This window comes from Symphalangus syndactylus, chromosome 12, assembly GCF_028878055.3.
Source record: "Symphalangus syndactylus isolate Jambi chromosome 12, NHGRI_mSymSyn1-v2.1_pri, whole genome shotgun sequence".
NCBI lineage: Eukaryota > Metazoa > Chordata > Mammalia > Primates > Hylobatidae > Symphalangus > Symphalangus syndactylus.
Window position 1 is genome coordinate 70,105,244 of NC_072441.2, and position 18,464 is coordinate 70,123,707.

General features: G+C 34.9%; 1 protein-coding gene across 2 annotated transcripts in view; it reads left to right on the forward strand.

Annotated features, from left to right (window-relative positions):
• MAN1A2 (mannosidase alpha class 1A member 2) overlaps positions 1-18,464 on the forward strand; it is a 181,873-nt gene that overhangs the window by 80,375 nt on the left and 83,034 nt on the right. For both annotated transcript variants that reach the window (XM_063624683.1, XM_063624684.1), the window contains exon 6: positions 1,721-1,815. In XM_063624683.1, coding sequence (XP_063480753.1) covers positions 1,721-1,815 — 95 coding nt within the window. The remainder of the gene's footprint in view (positions 1-1,720; positions 1,816-18,464) is intronic.

The window sequence follows — 18,464 nt, forward strand, 5'->3', positions numbered from 1 at the left end:
AAAGAGTTCATATATTTATAAATTAAGATTTATATACTATGTAAGGGATTTTTTCTCAATGACATTAGGGTGTTGTTTTCTTTTAGACCTGTCTACTATAACTGTTTATATGTTAATTGCTATTAATGATACAATATTTTTAGTTGAAAATTAGACAATATATTACTGGTTTATTCTGGAAGTGAATTGAGCATGCTTTCTATTTAGAAAAAGTTTATATTTGTAGGTCATTTTATCACTTTTAAGTTTATATGTAGAAAAGATGTGATACAAAATGTGTGATTAACAAAGATATAGTATTAATATTAGTTTCTAGATAAGAAAGTTAATTTCTTTGTCTTTATGGTAAACAGAAGCAATACTGTTTGCTATATAAGGTAACTTGTCTTTACTAACATGTAAATGTTAATAAAGAGAGAACTGATTTTACATTTGCTCTTTCTAATTAATGAGATGAATATGAGAACATTATTACAACTTTGACTTTATAATGTTTTTCTTTGGGGTTTTGATGTTAAAGTAGATATTGAAGGAAATGGTAAATTGTAGTTGTGTGAATATATCTAATTAAAAGTTCTGCTAAGAAGCTTTTGCCTTGTTGAGGGAACTTCGGAACATCTTAATGAGGGACAGAGTGAATGAAGGAGAGTGCATGAAGGAAAGAGTAATGGGGATACATTACCTCTATGATATTTCCTTATCTACTTGTACATATTTCTCTCTAATATTTTCTTTCCCCAGTAATGTTGGTATGCTTTGTTATAATCTCAACTGAAAATTTTGATTCATTCCAGATCTTCAATTACTTATTATATTATTAGAAGAATCTAATAATATTTTTATCAAAAGTATTTGGCTGCAGTAAAGAGATGGAATTTTAAATAACCACTCAATTTGGAGACCATTTGAGAGGGGATAGACTTGATACATATAGGAGAATGTGCTACTTTTCCTAATAGAACATTATGACCCAGTCACAGTTTGGAATCTGTTAAGTCAGTGGTCTCTAAAGTTAAGTACACACACTTACGTATTGGGATATACTAAGAAAATAGTAGAAATTTTACTATATACATCTTGATAATACTACATGCTAAGAAAATAGTAGAAATTTTACTATCTATATGATTTTAAAAGTTTGGAGACCACTGATATTTAGGCAATTATTTTTGAATACCAAAAAAGCAGCAATTGGGACTGACAAATGAAGCATTTATAACTCTCAAAGTAAACTTAGCATGTGAACTCAAATGTTTTCTTTCCTTTTTTATAATATGATTAAACCTTGATGGAAAATTTTGAGACATAACATGCTCAGAGTAATTTAAGGGCATTTATGCAAATTGAGTTACCTCTTTCTTTTGCTTATATTTTGAACTAAACCTGTTTACCGTGGATGAAAAGTCCATAGCCTAATGTTTCTTCTTGAATTTTTTGCCAGCTGAAAATAGACTATCAACACCAAAACTATGTCCTTCCTTTTCAATTAATTGTTGTTTTAGGCCTTTGCATGGTTAACTTTCCTTAGTATCCAGTTTGCAAACATACTCTCTGATTGCCAAATGCTGCCTGGTACCAATGAGATGCCTTTTCCTACCCTGTGCTCCCATGTACCCAGTACCTTGTGCTATGTATACTGTGAGAGAGAGAGAGAGAGAGAGCAATAAGTAAATGCTTACTAATGGCTATAATTTATGAATATTCATATTTTAAATCTCAGATATTCAAGATTAAAGCAGTGCAATTGGCTGAGAAACTCCTTCCTGCCTTTAACACACCTACTGGGATTCCTTGGGCAATGGTGAATTTGAAAAGGTAACTCTATGTGGGTATTCTTATTCTGGAATAATTATTTTGACCTTTTTAGTCTTAGAAATTTCTAATGAGTCACCTCCACATTTTTTTTAAGACTTATGTTGTTTTTCTCTCTATGTATAATCTTTGTTTTCTTTTGTGTATATGCATAAATGTGTTTCTTTAAAACATTTTCTGATTTTTAAAATAAGTCCTTTGAAACAGGTTAACTGTCTCAATTAACTTCATTGCAGTTTTTACTACTCGTTTCTCTAAGTCTAGATTTCTCTTCCTCACCTTTATGGTATACAATATTTGTTTCTTTTATTTGCTTATTCATTTCCATTTAGTGCTAGAATAGAGTCAAAGTACATCCTCTCTCTTTTTCTTTTTATATACCACCTGCTGATCTTCTAAGTGAAAATAGAAAATAAATACCTAGAAATGAGGGCTTCCTATTGCTGAATGTCATATTAAAGATAAAGAAAGACATAATTTATGATATTGACTGCAGGGTTTTTATTATAGCATCTACACTATTGAAGTTCAAAGTGAACTCTTAAGCATCAATCTTTATAATCTGTTTTATAAAATATTGGTTTTTTACTTAGAAATAGATGAAATGTTTTCTTTGGACAACTTTATAAATTATGTAAAGATGTACAATTAACATTTGAATAATGTCAACATATTTGAACTTGCATTTAAGTAATTTATGCTGACTGAAATTTGTTGTGCTCATTTTTTCTCCTAGTAAAATTTATTCATCATAATGTTGGAATTTGGAAATTACCTAAAAATTTGATTGTTGTTCTCTTTGCACTCAGACCCTTTAGAATAAAAGTTAGGAACATTTATTTTTCTGAAGATGTGAATCTATGACATTATTTTTAAAAACGACTCGACTTTAGTAAAATTTTTCTAATTGAAGAACTTTATTGAGTTTAGATTTACATTGAGATGTCAGCAGCACTTAATACTGAACATTAAATCTAACTTTACTATCTCTGATTTCATGCACTATATATAGTGCAGATTACCTCTTTGGTGAGGAAAAAGCTGGCTGGAGTTCCAAAGCAAGCTCCATGGAAGGATGTGGCCAAGTGATGTTGTGTATACGCTTGTTCTCTTTCCTTAGTTTTGTGACAGATTTTGTGATATTTCCTTCAGGATCATCGTCAGAATCAGGCATTATTATCTACTTAGATAATAATTAAAACTTAATTCCGACAGGAAGACAGACTGGAGGCTCTTTTTTTGTCTACATAGAGGGAAAGAACTTGAAAATCAAGTTTAAATTGCAGAACTTCTAATTTAAGATTGAGAATAAAGTAAAAAGGTTTCCAAGGACCATGTTGTAAGCTTTTTATAAGATTAATTTTAATTTAATTTCTTTGGTATGTAAACAAATACATAATTTTACTTGAGTTTTTATATCATAAATGTAGTTATTTACCTATTTAAAAATTTTTAGGTGTCAGCCACTGCACCTAGCATTATTTACCTGTTTTTGAAATTTTTTTTTTTTGGCTGGGGTCTACGCATTTCCCACCCATAGGCCTTCCCTCAGTCTTGATGACTGAAAGCCAACCCATCTTAATCATATTTATCTTCTACAATATGATACAGCAGACAGAAATAAAAGCAGAGCTTTTTTTGTAATGTTTATTTGGTTTATCACTTTAATGGCTTGCTTTTCTGCTTCTTATCTTTCTCACTCAGTAATACTCCATGGAAATACGATTCCAGGTTACTCAGTAAAGATCTAAATAAATCTTTGTGATGAATACCAAGTGAGAAATAGGATAGTTACACTATAATTTATTCATTAATTTTCATATCAGTGGTATTTGTTTCCATTATTTTCCTACCACAAACATTGCTACAATAGCATCCTGTTATACATGTTCTTGTGTAGTAGGAATTTTATTTCTTGGAAAATGGTTCTCAAGAATACAATTGCTGGATCAAAAAGCATATGCTTTTTTTTTTTTTAATCTGTGGGACAGATTTCCAGATGTAGCATTCCTGGATCAAAGGGATATGTATTTTTAAATTTAATAGATATTGCCAAAATGTGTTCCAGAAAGGCTGTAGTACATTTCCACCAACAATATGTGAGAGTCTCTAAATGTGTGCAGGTATAAATTCTTTTTAATTTTTGACACAATGGTTGCTATAAAATATTCATAGTTTGTATTTTCTGACTAGTGAATTTGAACATCCTTTTCATAAATTTATTGGGCATGTAGATTTGCTTTTTGGTGAATTGTCTATTCCTAAGTCCTGCTTGAGTTCTTTGTCTTTTTCTAATTAATTTATAAAGTGTTTTGTAGATTATAGAATTAATTCTTCTTTGTCTACTCTTCTGTTAGTCTGTTGTCTTTATAATAATTTATGACTCATACGTTTTAAACTTTTATATATACAAATACATGTTTTATAACTTTTAGTTTACAGTCTTGGTTAAAAAATTGTCTCCTTCTATATTTTTTACATTCTTCAAGATTTCCATAAAAGCTTTGAAATACTGCTTTTCTAAAAAAAATTGAAGTGTGGCATGACTTGTGGAGTTTTCATCAGTTATATCAATTTCCTTTATCACACTGAGGAAATTTCCTTCTTTTCCTATTTCACTGAGATGTTCTTGTTGTTCTTTTATCATGAATGGATGTTAAATGTTGACAGATACTTGTTTTCCATCTATGGAGATAATCATAAGGTTTTTCACCTTTATTCTTTTAATGTGGTATATTACTTGTAAGATTTTCAAATGTTAAATCAACCTTGAATTCCTTAGATATTCCTTGGCCATAATGTATCCTTTTTATATTTTGCTGTATTTTATTTCCTAATACCCTTTGAAACTATATGATGGATATTGGTAGGAATTTTGTTTTTGGAATGCCTTTGTCAGATTTTGGTGTGAGTTACTTGGCCTCGTTAAATGAGATATTATTAAATTACTAAAATTGTTGTTTGCAGAAGTAATTCATGGAGTACTGTAGTTACTTCTTTCTTAACTGTTTGATAGATAGACCTAAATGCAACTACCTGAGCCAGAAATTTTCTTTGCTGGAAAGTTTTTAATAACAAATTAAAATTTATGTGTGTGTGTTTGGAGGCGGCTGGTTTAGAGACAAGGTCTTGCTCTTTTGTACAGACTGGAGTACAATGGCACAATTACAGCTCACTGCAGCCTTGACCTGCCAGGCTTAAGTGATCCCCCCATCTCAGCCTCTCTAGTAGCTGAGACTACAGGTGTGTGACACCACACCCAGGTAATTTTGTTTATTTTTGTAGAGATGGGATCTCACTGTCTTGCCTAGTCTGGTCCCAAACTCCTGATCTCAAGTGATTCTCCCTCCTTGGCCTCCCAAGGTGCTAGGATTACAGGTGTGAGCCACTGCACCCTGCCCAAATTTTCATATGTGTGTGTGTGTGTCTCTGTGTTTATATATATATAATGTATATATGTAGATTTATATGTATACATATAAAAGAAAATTTATATATGATATATTTATATATGAGATATATAAACATATATCTTATATTCAGATTTTGTTTTATTTTGTGTCAGTTTTAGTTAATTTTAAAGAAATTTCTTTATTTCACTTAATTAGAAAATTTGGTGTAAAGTCGTTCTTCTGTTACTTTGTTTTACCTTTCATCTTTGTAGATTCTGTAGCAACAACCACTTTCATTCCTGATTCTAGTAATTTGTATTCTTTCTTTTCTCTTTACTAGTTTAATGAGGCATTTGTCAATTTTGTTAATCTTTTCAAAAAAGTACTTCTGTTTTTGTTAATTTTTACTTTTTTTTGGTTTTATTGATTTCTGGTTTATTTTTATTATGTCCTTCTCTTTTCTTATTGGAGTTACTTTGCTCTTTTTCTGGTTCCTTACATTGGAACTGTAGGTTGTATCTTTCTACACTGATCTTATACCTTTCTGTCTTTCCTCCCATAAACTACTGTTTTTCTATAGAGCTATGAATTTCCCTCCAAGCACTGCTTTAGCTGCATTCCAGAAATTTTGATTTTTTTTGTTATTATTCAGTTCAAAATAGCTTCTCATTTCCTGTAGAATTTTTTCTTCAATGCATTAGTTTTTTATAATTGTGTGGTTCAATTGCCAAATTTTAGGTCGTTTCTTAGATATCTTATTGTTTTGATTTCTAATTTAATTTCATTGTGATCATAAAAATTAAAATTTGAATCCTTTCAAATTTATTACAACTTGTTTATAGTTCCGCTTATGGTCTTTCTTGGTAAATACACTTGATAAGGATGTGTATTCTGCAGTTGTTGGGTGTAACATTCTGCATATATCAGTTAGGTTAAGGTGGTTAATGGTGTTTAGATCATGTATTATCTTTCCTGATTCTTTTTTGATATGATTGTTTTATGCATTTCTGAAATGAAGTGTCAAAATATCCCAAGTATGATTGTGGAATTGTCTCTTCTCTATTTCTGTCAATTTTTTGCTTCAGGCATTTTGAGGAAGCTTTACTCTTAGGTACTTACACATTTATTTTATGCTTTCTGATGACTTGAGCCTTTTGTTATTCCACTGTGTCTTCATCTCTGGTAATGTTTTTGTCTTGAAGTTTATCAGATATTTATGTAGCCGCTCTACCTTACGCTTACTGTTTTCATGGTTTATCTCTTTTTTTCCATTTATTTTCAGCTTCACTGTATTGTTTTAACTATAGTCCTGCTTTTGAAGACAGCATATAGTTTGGATCATAATACAACTTTTGTTATTCAGTCTGACAATATTGACATTTTACATCATTTAGCAATAGATCTAAAAAATTATTCTGTATCAACACTTTATATATAATCTCATTATTTTTAAGAGCTTTGTAATGCTTATGAATATATTGTGACTTAAAATTAATTCTGTATTAGTGAACTATTAGATCATTTCTAGATTTTAATACTATCAAAAAATATTAGAAGAAGTATCCTGCATATGTTGGGAATGGCGTGTATGTGTATGTGTACATATACATGTGTTGGTATGACTTTGGTAGAAATAGTGGATCAAAGAATTATATACATTTTTTCTGTTGATAGGTACTGTCTTCTAGAGAGGATATGCCAGTTGACATTTCCTTAATAAGTGTGTGAGAATGGCTGTTATCGAACCTTTTGAAAATATGGTTTACTTTTATTTATCAGATAGGTAAATATAAAATCTTGTTCCAATGTTTGTTTTATTAATTTGTGAGTGAGATTGAGTTTATTTTATTCAGTAGATAGCTTTTTTATGTCCTTTGTTTTTGATTGGCTATTTTTTTAAAAATCAGTCCTTATGATATTTTTGTGTATTAGCTAGATTAGTACTTTGTCATAAAAATTGCAAATTTTTTTGCTATTAATAGTATAGTTTGAAGTTGGGTAATGTGATGCCTCCAGCTTTGTTCTTTTTGCTTAGGAATGTCCTGGCTATCCGAGCTCTTTTTTGGTTCCATATGAATTTTAAAATAGTTTTTTCTAATTCTGTGAAGAATGTCAGTGGTTTAATGGAAATAGCATTGAATCTATAAATTGTTTTGGGTAGTGTAGTCATTTTCGTGATATTGATTCTTTCTATCCATGAGCATGGAATGTTCTCCCATCTGCTTGTATCCTCTCTGAGTTCCTGGAGCAGTGGTTTGTAGTTCTCCTTGAAGAGGCCCTTCACTTCCCTTGTTAGCTGTATTCCTGGATATTTTATTCTCTTTGCAGCAATTCTGAACGGGAGCTTATTCATGATTTGGCTCTCTGCTTGTCTGAATATGTTTAAAAGAAAACTGAACATGTTTTAAAGAAAGAAAATAAAATTCAGATATCCAACAATATACTTTTATAATATCCATAATCCAATCCAAAATTACTTTACTTTATGGCATGCAAAGAAGCAGCAGAAAAATGTAGCCCATTATTCTGTAGCCCAGAGAAAAATCTGTTCATAGAAACAGACATGGAAATAACAGAGGTGATGGAGATAGCAGTAAAGGACTTTACATAGCTATTGTAAGTGTGCTTGAGGATTTAAAGGCAAATGTGAAGAATGAGAAAAGAGATTTTAAAAAGGACCTAAGTGGAACTTCTAAAGGTGAGAAATATATGAAATAAAAAATTTACTTGACAAGCTTAAAGGCAGATTTGACACTGCATCAGAAAAGATCAGTAAGCTTGAAGACAAAACAATAGAAACCACCTAAACTGAAGCACAGAAAGAGAAATAAAAAGCTGGAGTATGGAGAGAAGCATATCCAGTGACCTATGGGGCAGTGTCAGATGGTTTAACATATCTGTAATGGAGTGATGGGAGTGGCGAATTTGGGAGTGGGAGGAGTGGCAGAAAAACTACAGGCGTGAATTGTTTTATTGTGCTTCACTTAATTGTTCTTTGCAGATATTGCTTTTTTCCTTTTTATTTTAAACAAACTGATGATTTGTGTCAACCCTGTGTTTAGCAAGTCTGTCGGGGCTATTTTTCCAACAGCATATATCACATTTTGATAATTGTCACAATATTTTAAAAGTTTTCATTATTGTTACATCTGTTATAGTAATCTGTGATCAGTGATCTTTCTTATTACTCTAGTAATTATTTTGGGCACCATGAACAAGCAGTCATAGATGATGGCAAACTTAATCACTAAATGTTGTCTCTGTTCTGACTGCTCCACAGATTGGCCATTTTCCCTTCTCTCTCCTTCTCCTTGGGCTTCCCTACTCCCTGAGACAGAACAATACCAATAAATAACCTTTCAGTGGCCTTGATGTATTCAAGAGACAAGGAGAATAGCATGTCTCTCACTTTAAATTAAAAGTTAGAAATAGGCTGGGCGTGGTGGCTCACACGTTTAATCCCAGCACTTTGGGAGGCTGAGGCATGCAGATTGCTTGAGCCTAGCAGTTCGAGACCAGCCTGGGCAACATAGTGAGACCCTGCCTCTACAAAAAATACAAAAATTAGCTGAGCATGATGGTGTGTGCCTGTAGTACCAGTTACTTGGGAAGCCAAGGTGGGAGGATTGCTTGAGCCCAGGAGGCGGAGCTTGCAGTGAGCTGAGATCCTGCCACTGCACTCCAGCCTGGGTGACAGAGCCAGACCCTGTCTCAAAAAAAAAAAAAAAAAAAAGCTAGAAATAATTAAACTTAGTGAGAAAGTCATGTCAAAAGCTGAGATAGGCCAAAAGCTAGGCCTCTTGTGCCAAACAGTCTGCCAAGTTGTGAATACAAAGGAAGAATTCTTGAAGGAAATTAACAATGCTATGCCAGTGAAACACACAAATGATGAGAAAGTGAAGTAGCCATATTGCCGACTTGGAGAAAGTTTGAGTGGTCTGTGTAGAAGGTGAACCCAGCTACAACATTCTCTGAAGCCAAAGCCTAATGCAGAGGAAGGCCCTAAGTCTCTTCACTTCTGTGAATGCTAAGAGAGGTGAGGAAGCTGCAGGAGAAAAGTTTGAGGCTTGCAGAGGTTGGTTCACGAGGTTTAAAGAAGGAATCTGCCTCCAAAACATAAAGGTGACAGGTGAAGCAGCAAGTACCAGTAGAGTGGGGTGTGGCTGAAAAGATGCCTGAGAATGTGGAACAACTTTGGAACTGGGTAACAGGCAGAGGTTGGAGAAGAAGACAGGAAAATGTGGGAAAGTTTGGAACTTCCTTGAGACTTGTTGAATGGCTTTACCTAAAATGCTGATAGTGATATAGACAATAAAGACCAGGCTGAAGTGGTCTCAGATGGAAACGAGGAACTTCTTGGGAAATGAAGCAAAGGTGACTCTTGTTATGTTTTAGCAAAGAGACTGGAGGCATTTTGCTCCTGCCCTAGAGATGTGTGGAGCTTTGAAGTTGAGAGAGATGATCTAGGGTATCTGGCGGAAGAAATTTCTAAGCAGCAAAGCATTCAAGAGGTGACTTGGGTGCTGTTAAAGGCATTCAGTTTTGTAAGGGAAGCAGAGCATAGAAGTTCAGAAAATTTGCAGCCTGACAATGTGACAGAAAAGAAAAGCCCATTTTCTGAGGAGAAATTCAAGCCCACTGCAGAAATTTGCATAAGTAACCAGGAGCCAAATGTTAATCCCCAAGACAATGGGGAAAATGTCTCCAGGGCATGTCCAAGGTCTTCAAGGCAGCCCCTCCCATCACAGGCCCAAGGCCTAGGAGGAAAAAGTGGTTTCGTGGGCCGGGCCCAGGGTCCCCTTGTGTGTAGCCTAGGGACTTGGTGCCCTGCATCCCAGCCTCTCTAGCTGTGGCTGAAAGGGGCCAACCTAAAGCTTGGGCTATGGCTTCAGAGGGTGCAAGCCTCAAGCTTTGGCAGCTTCCATGTGGTGTTGAGCTTGCCAATGCACAGAAGTCAAGAATTGGGGTTTGGGAACCTCCACCTAGGTTTCAGGGGATGTATGGAAATACCTGCATGTCCAGGTAGAAGTTTGCTGCGGGGACATGACTCTCTCTCATGGAGAACTTCTGCTAGGGCAGGGCCGAAGGGAAATGTGGGGTTGGGGCCCCAACACAGAGTACCTGCTGGGGCACCACCTAGTGGAGCTGTGAGAAGAGGGCAACTGTCCTCCACACCCCAAAATGGTAGATCTACCAACAGCTTGCATCATGCACCTGGAAAAGCTGTACTCAATGCCAGCCAGTTCAAGCACCCAGGAGGTTGGGCTATACCCTGCAAAGCCATAGGGGCAGAGCTGCCCAAGGCCGTGGGAGTCCTCCTCTTGCATCATTGTGACCTGGATGTGAGACGTGGAGTCAAAGGAGATCATTTTGGAGATTTAAGACTTGACTGACCCAATTCATTTCAGACTTGCATGGGGCCTGTAGCCCTTTGTTTTGGCCAATTTATCCCATTTGGAATGGCTGTATTTACCTAATGCCTGTACACCCATTGTATCTATAAAGTAACTAACTTGATTTTGACTTTATAGGCATGTTGGCAGAGGGGACTTGCTTTGTCTCAGATGAGACTTTGGATGGTGGACTTTTGAGTTAATGCTGAAATAAGACTTTGGGGGACTGTTGGGAAGGCATGATTGGTTTTGAAATGTGAGGACATGAGATTTGGGAGGGGCCAGGGACCGAATGATATGGTTTGACTGTGTCGCCACCCAAATCTCATCTTGAATTCCCATGAGTTGTGGAAGGGACTCAATGGGAGGTAATTGAATCATGCTATTCTTGTGATAGTGAATAAGTCTCACAAGATCTGATGGTTTTAAAAAGGGGAATTTTGTTACACAAGTTCTTTTCTCTTGTCTGCCACCATGTGAGATGTGCCTTTCACCTTCCATCATGATTGTGAGGCCTCCCCAGCCACGTGGAACTGTAAGGCCATTAAACCTCTTTCTTTTATAAATTGCCCAGTCTCAGGTATGTCTTTATCAGCGTGATGGTGCATGCCTGTAGCCCCAGCTACTTGGGAAGCTAAGGTAGGAGGACTGTTGGAGTCCAGGAGGTGGAGCTTGCAGTGAGCTGAAATCGTGCCACTGCACTCCAGCCTGGGGGACAGAGCCAGGCCCTGTCTCAAAAAACAAAACAAAACAAAAAACAGAAAAAAACCCAGCCAGGCACGGTGGCTCACACCTGTAATCCCAGCACTTTGGGAGGCCGAGGAAGGTGGATCAGCTGAGGTCAGGAGTTTGAGACCAGCCTAGCCAATGTGATGAAACCCCATCTCTACTAAAAATACAGAAATTAGCTGGGCGTGGTGGTGCACGCCTGTAATCCCAGCTAGTTGGGAGGCTGAGGCAGGAGAATCACCTTAACCTGGGAGGCGGAGGTTGCAGTGAGCTAAGATCGCACCACTGCACTCCAGCCTGGGTGACAAGAGCAAGACTCTGTCTCAAAAAAAAAAAAAAAAAAAAAAAATTGGAAATAATTAAGCTTAGTGAGGAAGGCATGTGAAATAATTAAGTCTAGTGAGGAAGGCATGCCAAAAACTAGGCCTCTCGTGCCAAACAGTCAGAGTAGTTGTGAGTGCAAAGAAAGTTCTTGAAGGAAATTAACAGTGCTATGCCAGTGAACACATGAATGATGAGAAAGTGAAATAGCTATATTGCCAACGTGGAGAAAGTTTGGGTGGTCTGTATAGAAGATGAAACCAGCTACAACATTCTCTTAAGCCAAAGCCTAATGCAGAGCAAGGCCCTAACTCTCTTCACTTCTGTGAATGCTAAGAGAGGTGAGGAAGCTGCAGAAGAGTTTGAGGCTTACAGAGGTTGGTTATAAAGTTTAAGGAAGGAAGCTGTCTCCAAAACATAAAGGTGACAGATGAAGCAGCAAGTGCTGATGTAGAAATTGCAGCAAGTGATCCAGAAGATCTAGCTAAGGTAATTGTTGAAGGTGGCTACACTAAACAACAGATTTTCAATGTAGATGAAACAGATTTCTCCTGGAAGAAGATGCCATCTCATAGATGAAGAGAAGTCAATGCTTGGCTTTCAAGGATAGGCTGACTCTTGTTGGGGGCTGATAGAGCTGATGATTTTAAGTTGAAGCTAGTTCTCATTTACTGTTCTGAAAATCCTATGGCCTTTAAGAATTTTGCTATGTCTACTCCCTGTGTGGTCTGTAAGTGGAACAACAAAGTTCAGATGAGAGCACATCTGTTGATAGCAGAATTTAAGCCCACTGTTGAAACCTACTGCTAAGCAAAAATCTCTTTCAAAATTTTACTGCTCATTGACAGTGTACCTGGTCACCCATTTTCTGCAGTGAAGATGCCCAAGATTAATGTTGTTTTCATACCTGCCAACATCCATTCTGCAGCCCATGGGTCAAGGAGTGATTAAGACTCTCAAGTCTTATTATTTAAAGAATGCATTTTATAAGGCTGTAGCTGCCATATGTAGTGATTCCTCTGACAGATCTCAGCAAAGTAAATGGAAAACCTTCTGGAAAGGAGTCACTATTCTAGATGCCATTAAGAACATTTGTGATTCGTGAGAGGAAGTCAAAGTATCAAACAGGAGTTTGGAAGAATTTAATTCCAGTCCTCGTGGGTGATTTTGAGGGGTTCAAACTCAAGTGGAGGAAGTAACTGTAGATGTGGTGGAAATAGCAAGAGAACCAGAATTAGAAGTGGAGCCTGAAGATGGGACCGAATTACTGCAGTCTTATGATAAGACTTGAATGGATGAGGAGTTGCTTCTTACAGCGGAGCAAAGAAAGTGGTTTCTTGAGACGGAATCTACTCCTGGTGAAGATGCTATGAACATTGTCAAAATGACAATAAGGATTTAGAATACTACGTAAACTTAGTTGATGAAGAAGTGTCAGGATATGAGAGTGGCCTCCAAGTTTGAAAGAATTTTTACTGTGGACAAAATGCTATCAAACCGCATCACATGCTACAGAGAGATCTTTCATCCTACAGAGAAATCAAACAGGAAGAATCAATCAATACAGCAGACTTTATTGTTGTCTCATTTTAAGAAATTGCTCCAGCCACCCCAGCCTTCAGCAGCCACCACCCTGATGAGTCAGCAACCATCATCATCAAGGCAAGACCCTCCACCATCAAAAAAGAGTATGACTTGCTGAAAGCCTCAGATCATTTGCATTTTTAGCAATAAAGTATTTTTCAAATTAAGATATGAACATTATTTCCACATAATGCTGTTGCACATTTAAAAGGCTGCAGTATAATGTAAATATAACTTCTATATATACTGGGATACGAAAAAGTTTGTGTGACTCATTTTGTTGCAATATTTGCTTTGTGGAAGTAGTCTGTAACCAGGCCCATAATATCTCTGAGATATGCCTGTTTTTAAAGAAGTAATGTCTAGAAATTTTTCAGATTTGTTAAACAGCTGTAAATTCACAGATTCCAACATTTGATGGAACCCAGCAGGATAAATATAAAGAAACATGATGTCTGAAAATCTGTGACTAGAAAAAGAAAAGTTAAACAGCCAGAGAAGAAAGACATTTACACTGGGGAACCAAAATAGAAATACTTCCTTCTTATCATAAGCAATACAATCCAGAAAACAATCGAATGCATCTTGAAAGTGTTGAAAGAAAAAAGTCGATCTCGAATTCTATAGCCACTGAAAATATTCTTTAATAACAAAGATGAAATTAAGACATTTTCAGGCAAACAAAAGCTTAGAGAATTTATTGCCAACAGACCTGTATTGTTAGAAATTTTAAGGAACTTTCTAATGACACCAGATGGAAAAACAGATTTACACAAAGAAGGGAAGGGCACTGGAAACAGTAAATATTTGAATAAATATAAAAAGCTTATTTTTTTCTATTTTGGTCTTTGTTTAAAGCAAAAATAATAACTCGCATAGTGGCGCCTATAATATACGTAGAAGAAAAATTTGTTACCACAGTAGCACAGAGGATAGTATGGAGATGTGAAGCCCTTACATTATATGTGAAGTGGTATAATGTATAAAGGTCTACTGTGGGAAGGTTAATGGTTTATGTTGTAATGCCTAGAGCAGTCATAAAAAAATAAGCCAGTAAAGAAAATGGAATACCAAAAACTACTCAGTCCAAATGAAGGCAGGAATAGAGAACGAAACAACTAATGGGAAAAATAGACAATGAAAAGGCAAGATAGTAAACTTAGGTTGGTAGGATGTAAAACGGTAGAGACACTTTGGAAAACAGTTTGACTGTTTTTCAAATGTTGATCATATCAACAGGATATAGGTAAATATTTGTCATATTCATCCAATGGAATACCACTTAGCCATAAAAAGAATCTAACTGCTGAGACACACAGCAATATGGGTGAATCTCAAAGACATGCTGAGTGAAAGAGCCAAACACAGGAGCATATACTGTATGATGTTTATATGAAATTCTATAACATGCAAGACTAATCAGTAGTGAGAGGAAGCAAATTGAGAGTTGTTTGAGACTTGGTGGAGGAAGTGTGTGTGTTGATTGCAAAAGGGATCAGGACATGTTTTGGAAGGATTGACTTGGTTTGTATACCAGTTTTTGTTTTCATTTGTTGTAACCATTGAATGTTGTACCTGAAAGGATGCATTTTTATATGTAAATAATATGTCAATACATATTTAAAAAGAAAAATAAACCAGATCCTACGCTTGGCTGAAGGGCTGTATAATAACAAAAAATAACACTACCTTATAATTGAAGGACAATCTTAACTTTGAAAACATATTTAGAAAAAAGTTTGTAAAAATACAGAATTAAAATAAGAAGAGACCAATGAGTATTAAAATGTAATAGACAACTCAAATTATGCTTATGCAGTTTTCCAAAAGGGTAGATGAGAATGTGTTAACAGATTGCTTTGGTACTGAGAGGGATTGGAAGAGGTAGAGGGCTTAGAGAAATACTTTTTTTTTTTTTTTTTTACTTTATGCTTTTTCAGTGCCATTTAAATTTTAAATCATGAGTATATTACATATCCCCTCAAATTAAATGAAAATGTAACAAAAGTCAGACTTCATTTTAAAATAAAAATTAAAGCTATTATATTCATCTGCTGTCAAACAAGGAAGTTTTTTACTTAAAAAATTTTTAAAGCATCTGCTGTAATAAAAAGGTGAGAAGAAAGCCATTCTTACATTTCAGCTTTACTTGTAGACTAGTGTATTATCTGTCAAAAGCCCTTAAAGCTTGTTTCTTTTGACCCAGCAATTCAACCTTTGTTAATGTACCCGAAGAAATTGGATGTATGGACTAAGGAAGATATCTACAAAATTATGTTTATCACAGCGTATTTCACAAAATCATAAGTACAGGTCGAATGTTCAAGAGCAAGGTCATTTGTTAAGCAAATTTGGTAGTCCATAAGGTAAAACAATACGTTGCCACATAAATGATATCATAGACAAAATACTTACATTATATTAAAAATATTTTATAAGCCAGATTATGGCATCATATAATGAGAATGACCATATAGTGTGTTATTCATAAGAGTATAATTTAAGAATGAATGGGGGAGCTGAAATAATTAAAACTATTTAATTTTCTGAGTATTTAATCACTGACGAATTGGTTTTATTTTATTGGGTATCCTGTAAAATAATTCTGCTATAAACCTGTTTTCTAAAATGAAATTATTAAAAACATACATTCTTGTATATTTTTCTAAAATTGAAATTATTGGCACTTTCAATGGACTCTTGTGTGCTTTTATTAGAGAAGGTATTCTCCCTACAGTTGCTCAGAGCAAATTCTGCTCAATTTTAGGATATTCTTAATTCCAAATTTTTGCATATTAAAATGTTTAAATATTTCAGACCAGATATTTTTACAAATCCCCTTCTTTTGCTTTCATTCAGAATACCTTCCACAAATCTGAGATATTTTTACATTGACTTTTATTTGTAATTATTTTAAATAATCATCCAGTTTAGATGATACAGAATCATAGGGCTTCTCAATTTCATTCCATTGAAGTATACAATATAAAGAAATCTAATTGAAAATAGCTCCATCAAACCATTATTCCTACAAATGAAGATACTTAAGCTTACACATTGAGTGCTTTAATTTCTTTAGTTCATTCTTCACTTTTGTTGGAATGCATTTCAATATCAGCGTGTTTGCAAGCTTTGTTTCTAATAATTGCAGTTTACTGAAAGCGTTACTCCATTCTTTCAATACATTGATTAAATATATTCAACTGACTTTGAACAAAATGCAAACCGAAATATAGAAGACTCATTATCAAAACAATTTAATGTGATTGTAGACCACTTAGGGTGATTTACTGTCAAGAGTTTACCAAACATTTTTAGAATCTTTCCTTTTGCTGGTGGTCAGGTAAGAGAAACATATGTTTTGCTTGCTTGTTTTTGTTTTTTGGTATTCATTGCAAATTTTTTGTTACTCAGGTTCTCTGAGTATATATGTAAATTTTAGTATCCAGACCTTTTATTTTGATAAGTTGAAAAAAAGCATAACATTTGCATGAAATGATGATCCGGTTATTTTTTGGCAGCTCATCATCATTTTATAGTTGGAAATTTTGCCCTCAGCAGCGTTATATCTTGTTCTTAGGGATTTTCTTATTTTTCTGAGTTGCTAGGATATATGTAAGTATCAAATTTAATATTTTAGATTCTTCCTGTGACACTACGTAAAAAATTTAAAAACCTTATTTAGAATTTAGTATTTTGAAAACTGTTCCTTTATGACTTTTGGCTAGAAGTTCTTTTTATAGAGAATGGCAAACTGTTGGACTTCCTAAGTCTTATTTTTATACTTGACCACACTATAATTCATCCACTATGCTGAAACCTAATCTTTCTAAATGGTATGCTTTATTCCTTAAGTATTATGTTCTAATCCTTAAAGTTATTCATGGCTTTCCATCACACTTAAAGACTAAAATTTTACCATGGCCTACAAAATTATTTTATAGTCCACATTATACCTTGCTTTTTAACCTCATCCTGTGTCATTCACTTCCCCTTACTTTCTGAACTCTAGCCAAACTAGCCTCCTTCCTTTCCCTCAAGGCCATTACATTTGCTGTTTCCCTTACTGGGAATTCTGTTCTTCCAGATCTTTTCATTAGTGGCTCCTCATCATTCAGGTCTCAGTTCAAATCATATCATTTTAGAAACATTTTCTCTGAACATTATATGTAAAAAGCCTTTTTTCTAACTCACTTTCTATCCCTAGTACTCAACATTCTATTTTTCCTTTTTAATTTTTCTTCACAGCAACTATCACTATTTAAAATGATCTTATTTATTGTAAGAGCAGGAATAGTATATGTCAGGTTCACCACTGTCTCACAGCATAGTAAACACTTAGATTTGTGAAATGTAGTTACTATATCCATATTTATTCTTTGATTCTCACTTCTAGCTATAAAATAGCCTGGTGGTATTTGCCTTCCATATTTTCAGACAGTTTAAAAATAGCACCAAACAATGAAGGAACTTTAAGCAAGGTTGTGATATGTACTTAAATCTATTTTAATGTTCTCTAAACACAAATAAAATATAACATATTGAATTGACAGAATACAAGTGAATATAAGATGAGAAATATATATATATATATATATATATATTTTTTTTTTTTTTTTTTTTTTTTGAGACAGAGTTTCGCTCTTGTTGCCCAAACTAGAATGCAATGGCGTAATCTCGGCTCACTGCCATCTCTGCCTTCTGGGTTCAAGCGATTCTCCTGCCTCAGCCTCCTGAGTAGCTGGGATTACGGCGCCTGCCACCATGTCCGGCTAAGTTTTTGTATTTTTAGTAGAAATGGGGTTTCACCATGTTAACCAGGCTGGTCTTGAACTCCTGACCTCAGGTAATCTGCCCACTTCGGCCTCCTGAAGTGCTGGGATTACTGTCGTGAGCCACTGCGCCTGGCAAAAATATTTATATTTATACTTCTCCCAAAAAATAAGACAAGATCCTAGAGAATGGTCTAGAGTTCTTGTAGGAATAACCTGGGAACTCTGCTGCTTGAATCGTCTAGACTTCCAGTTGCAACCATGAAATACCTTTTATCAGACTACCCTCCTACCAAAAGCAGTCATGAAAGCTAGACAAAATATATAAAACCAAATGGTTTGAAGACACTGAAATGCAATTAACTCAGGTGGAACTTGAGGGGCTGTGATCCTAAGGTCATTGCCATATAAACATTGGCTTTTTCCCTGAGGATATGTTCTAAATCATGTTCAGAGCAATA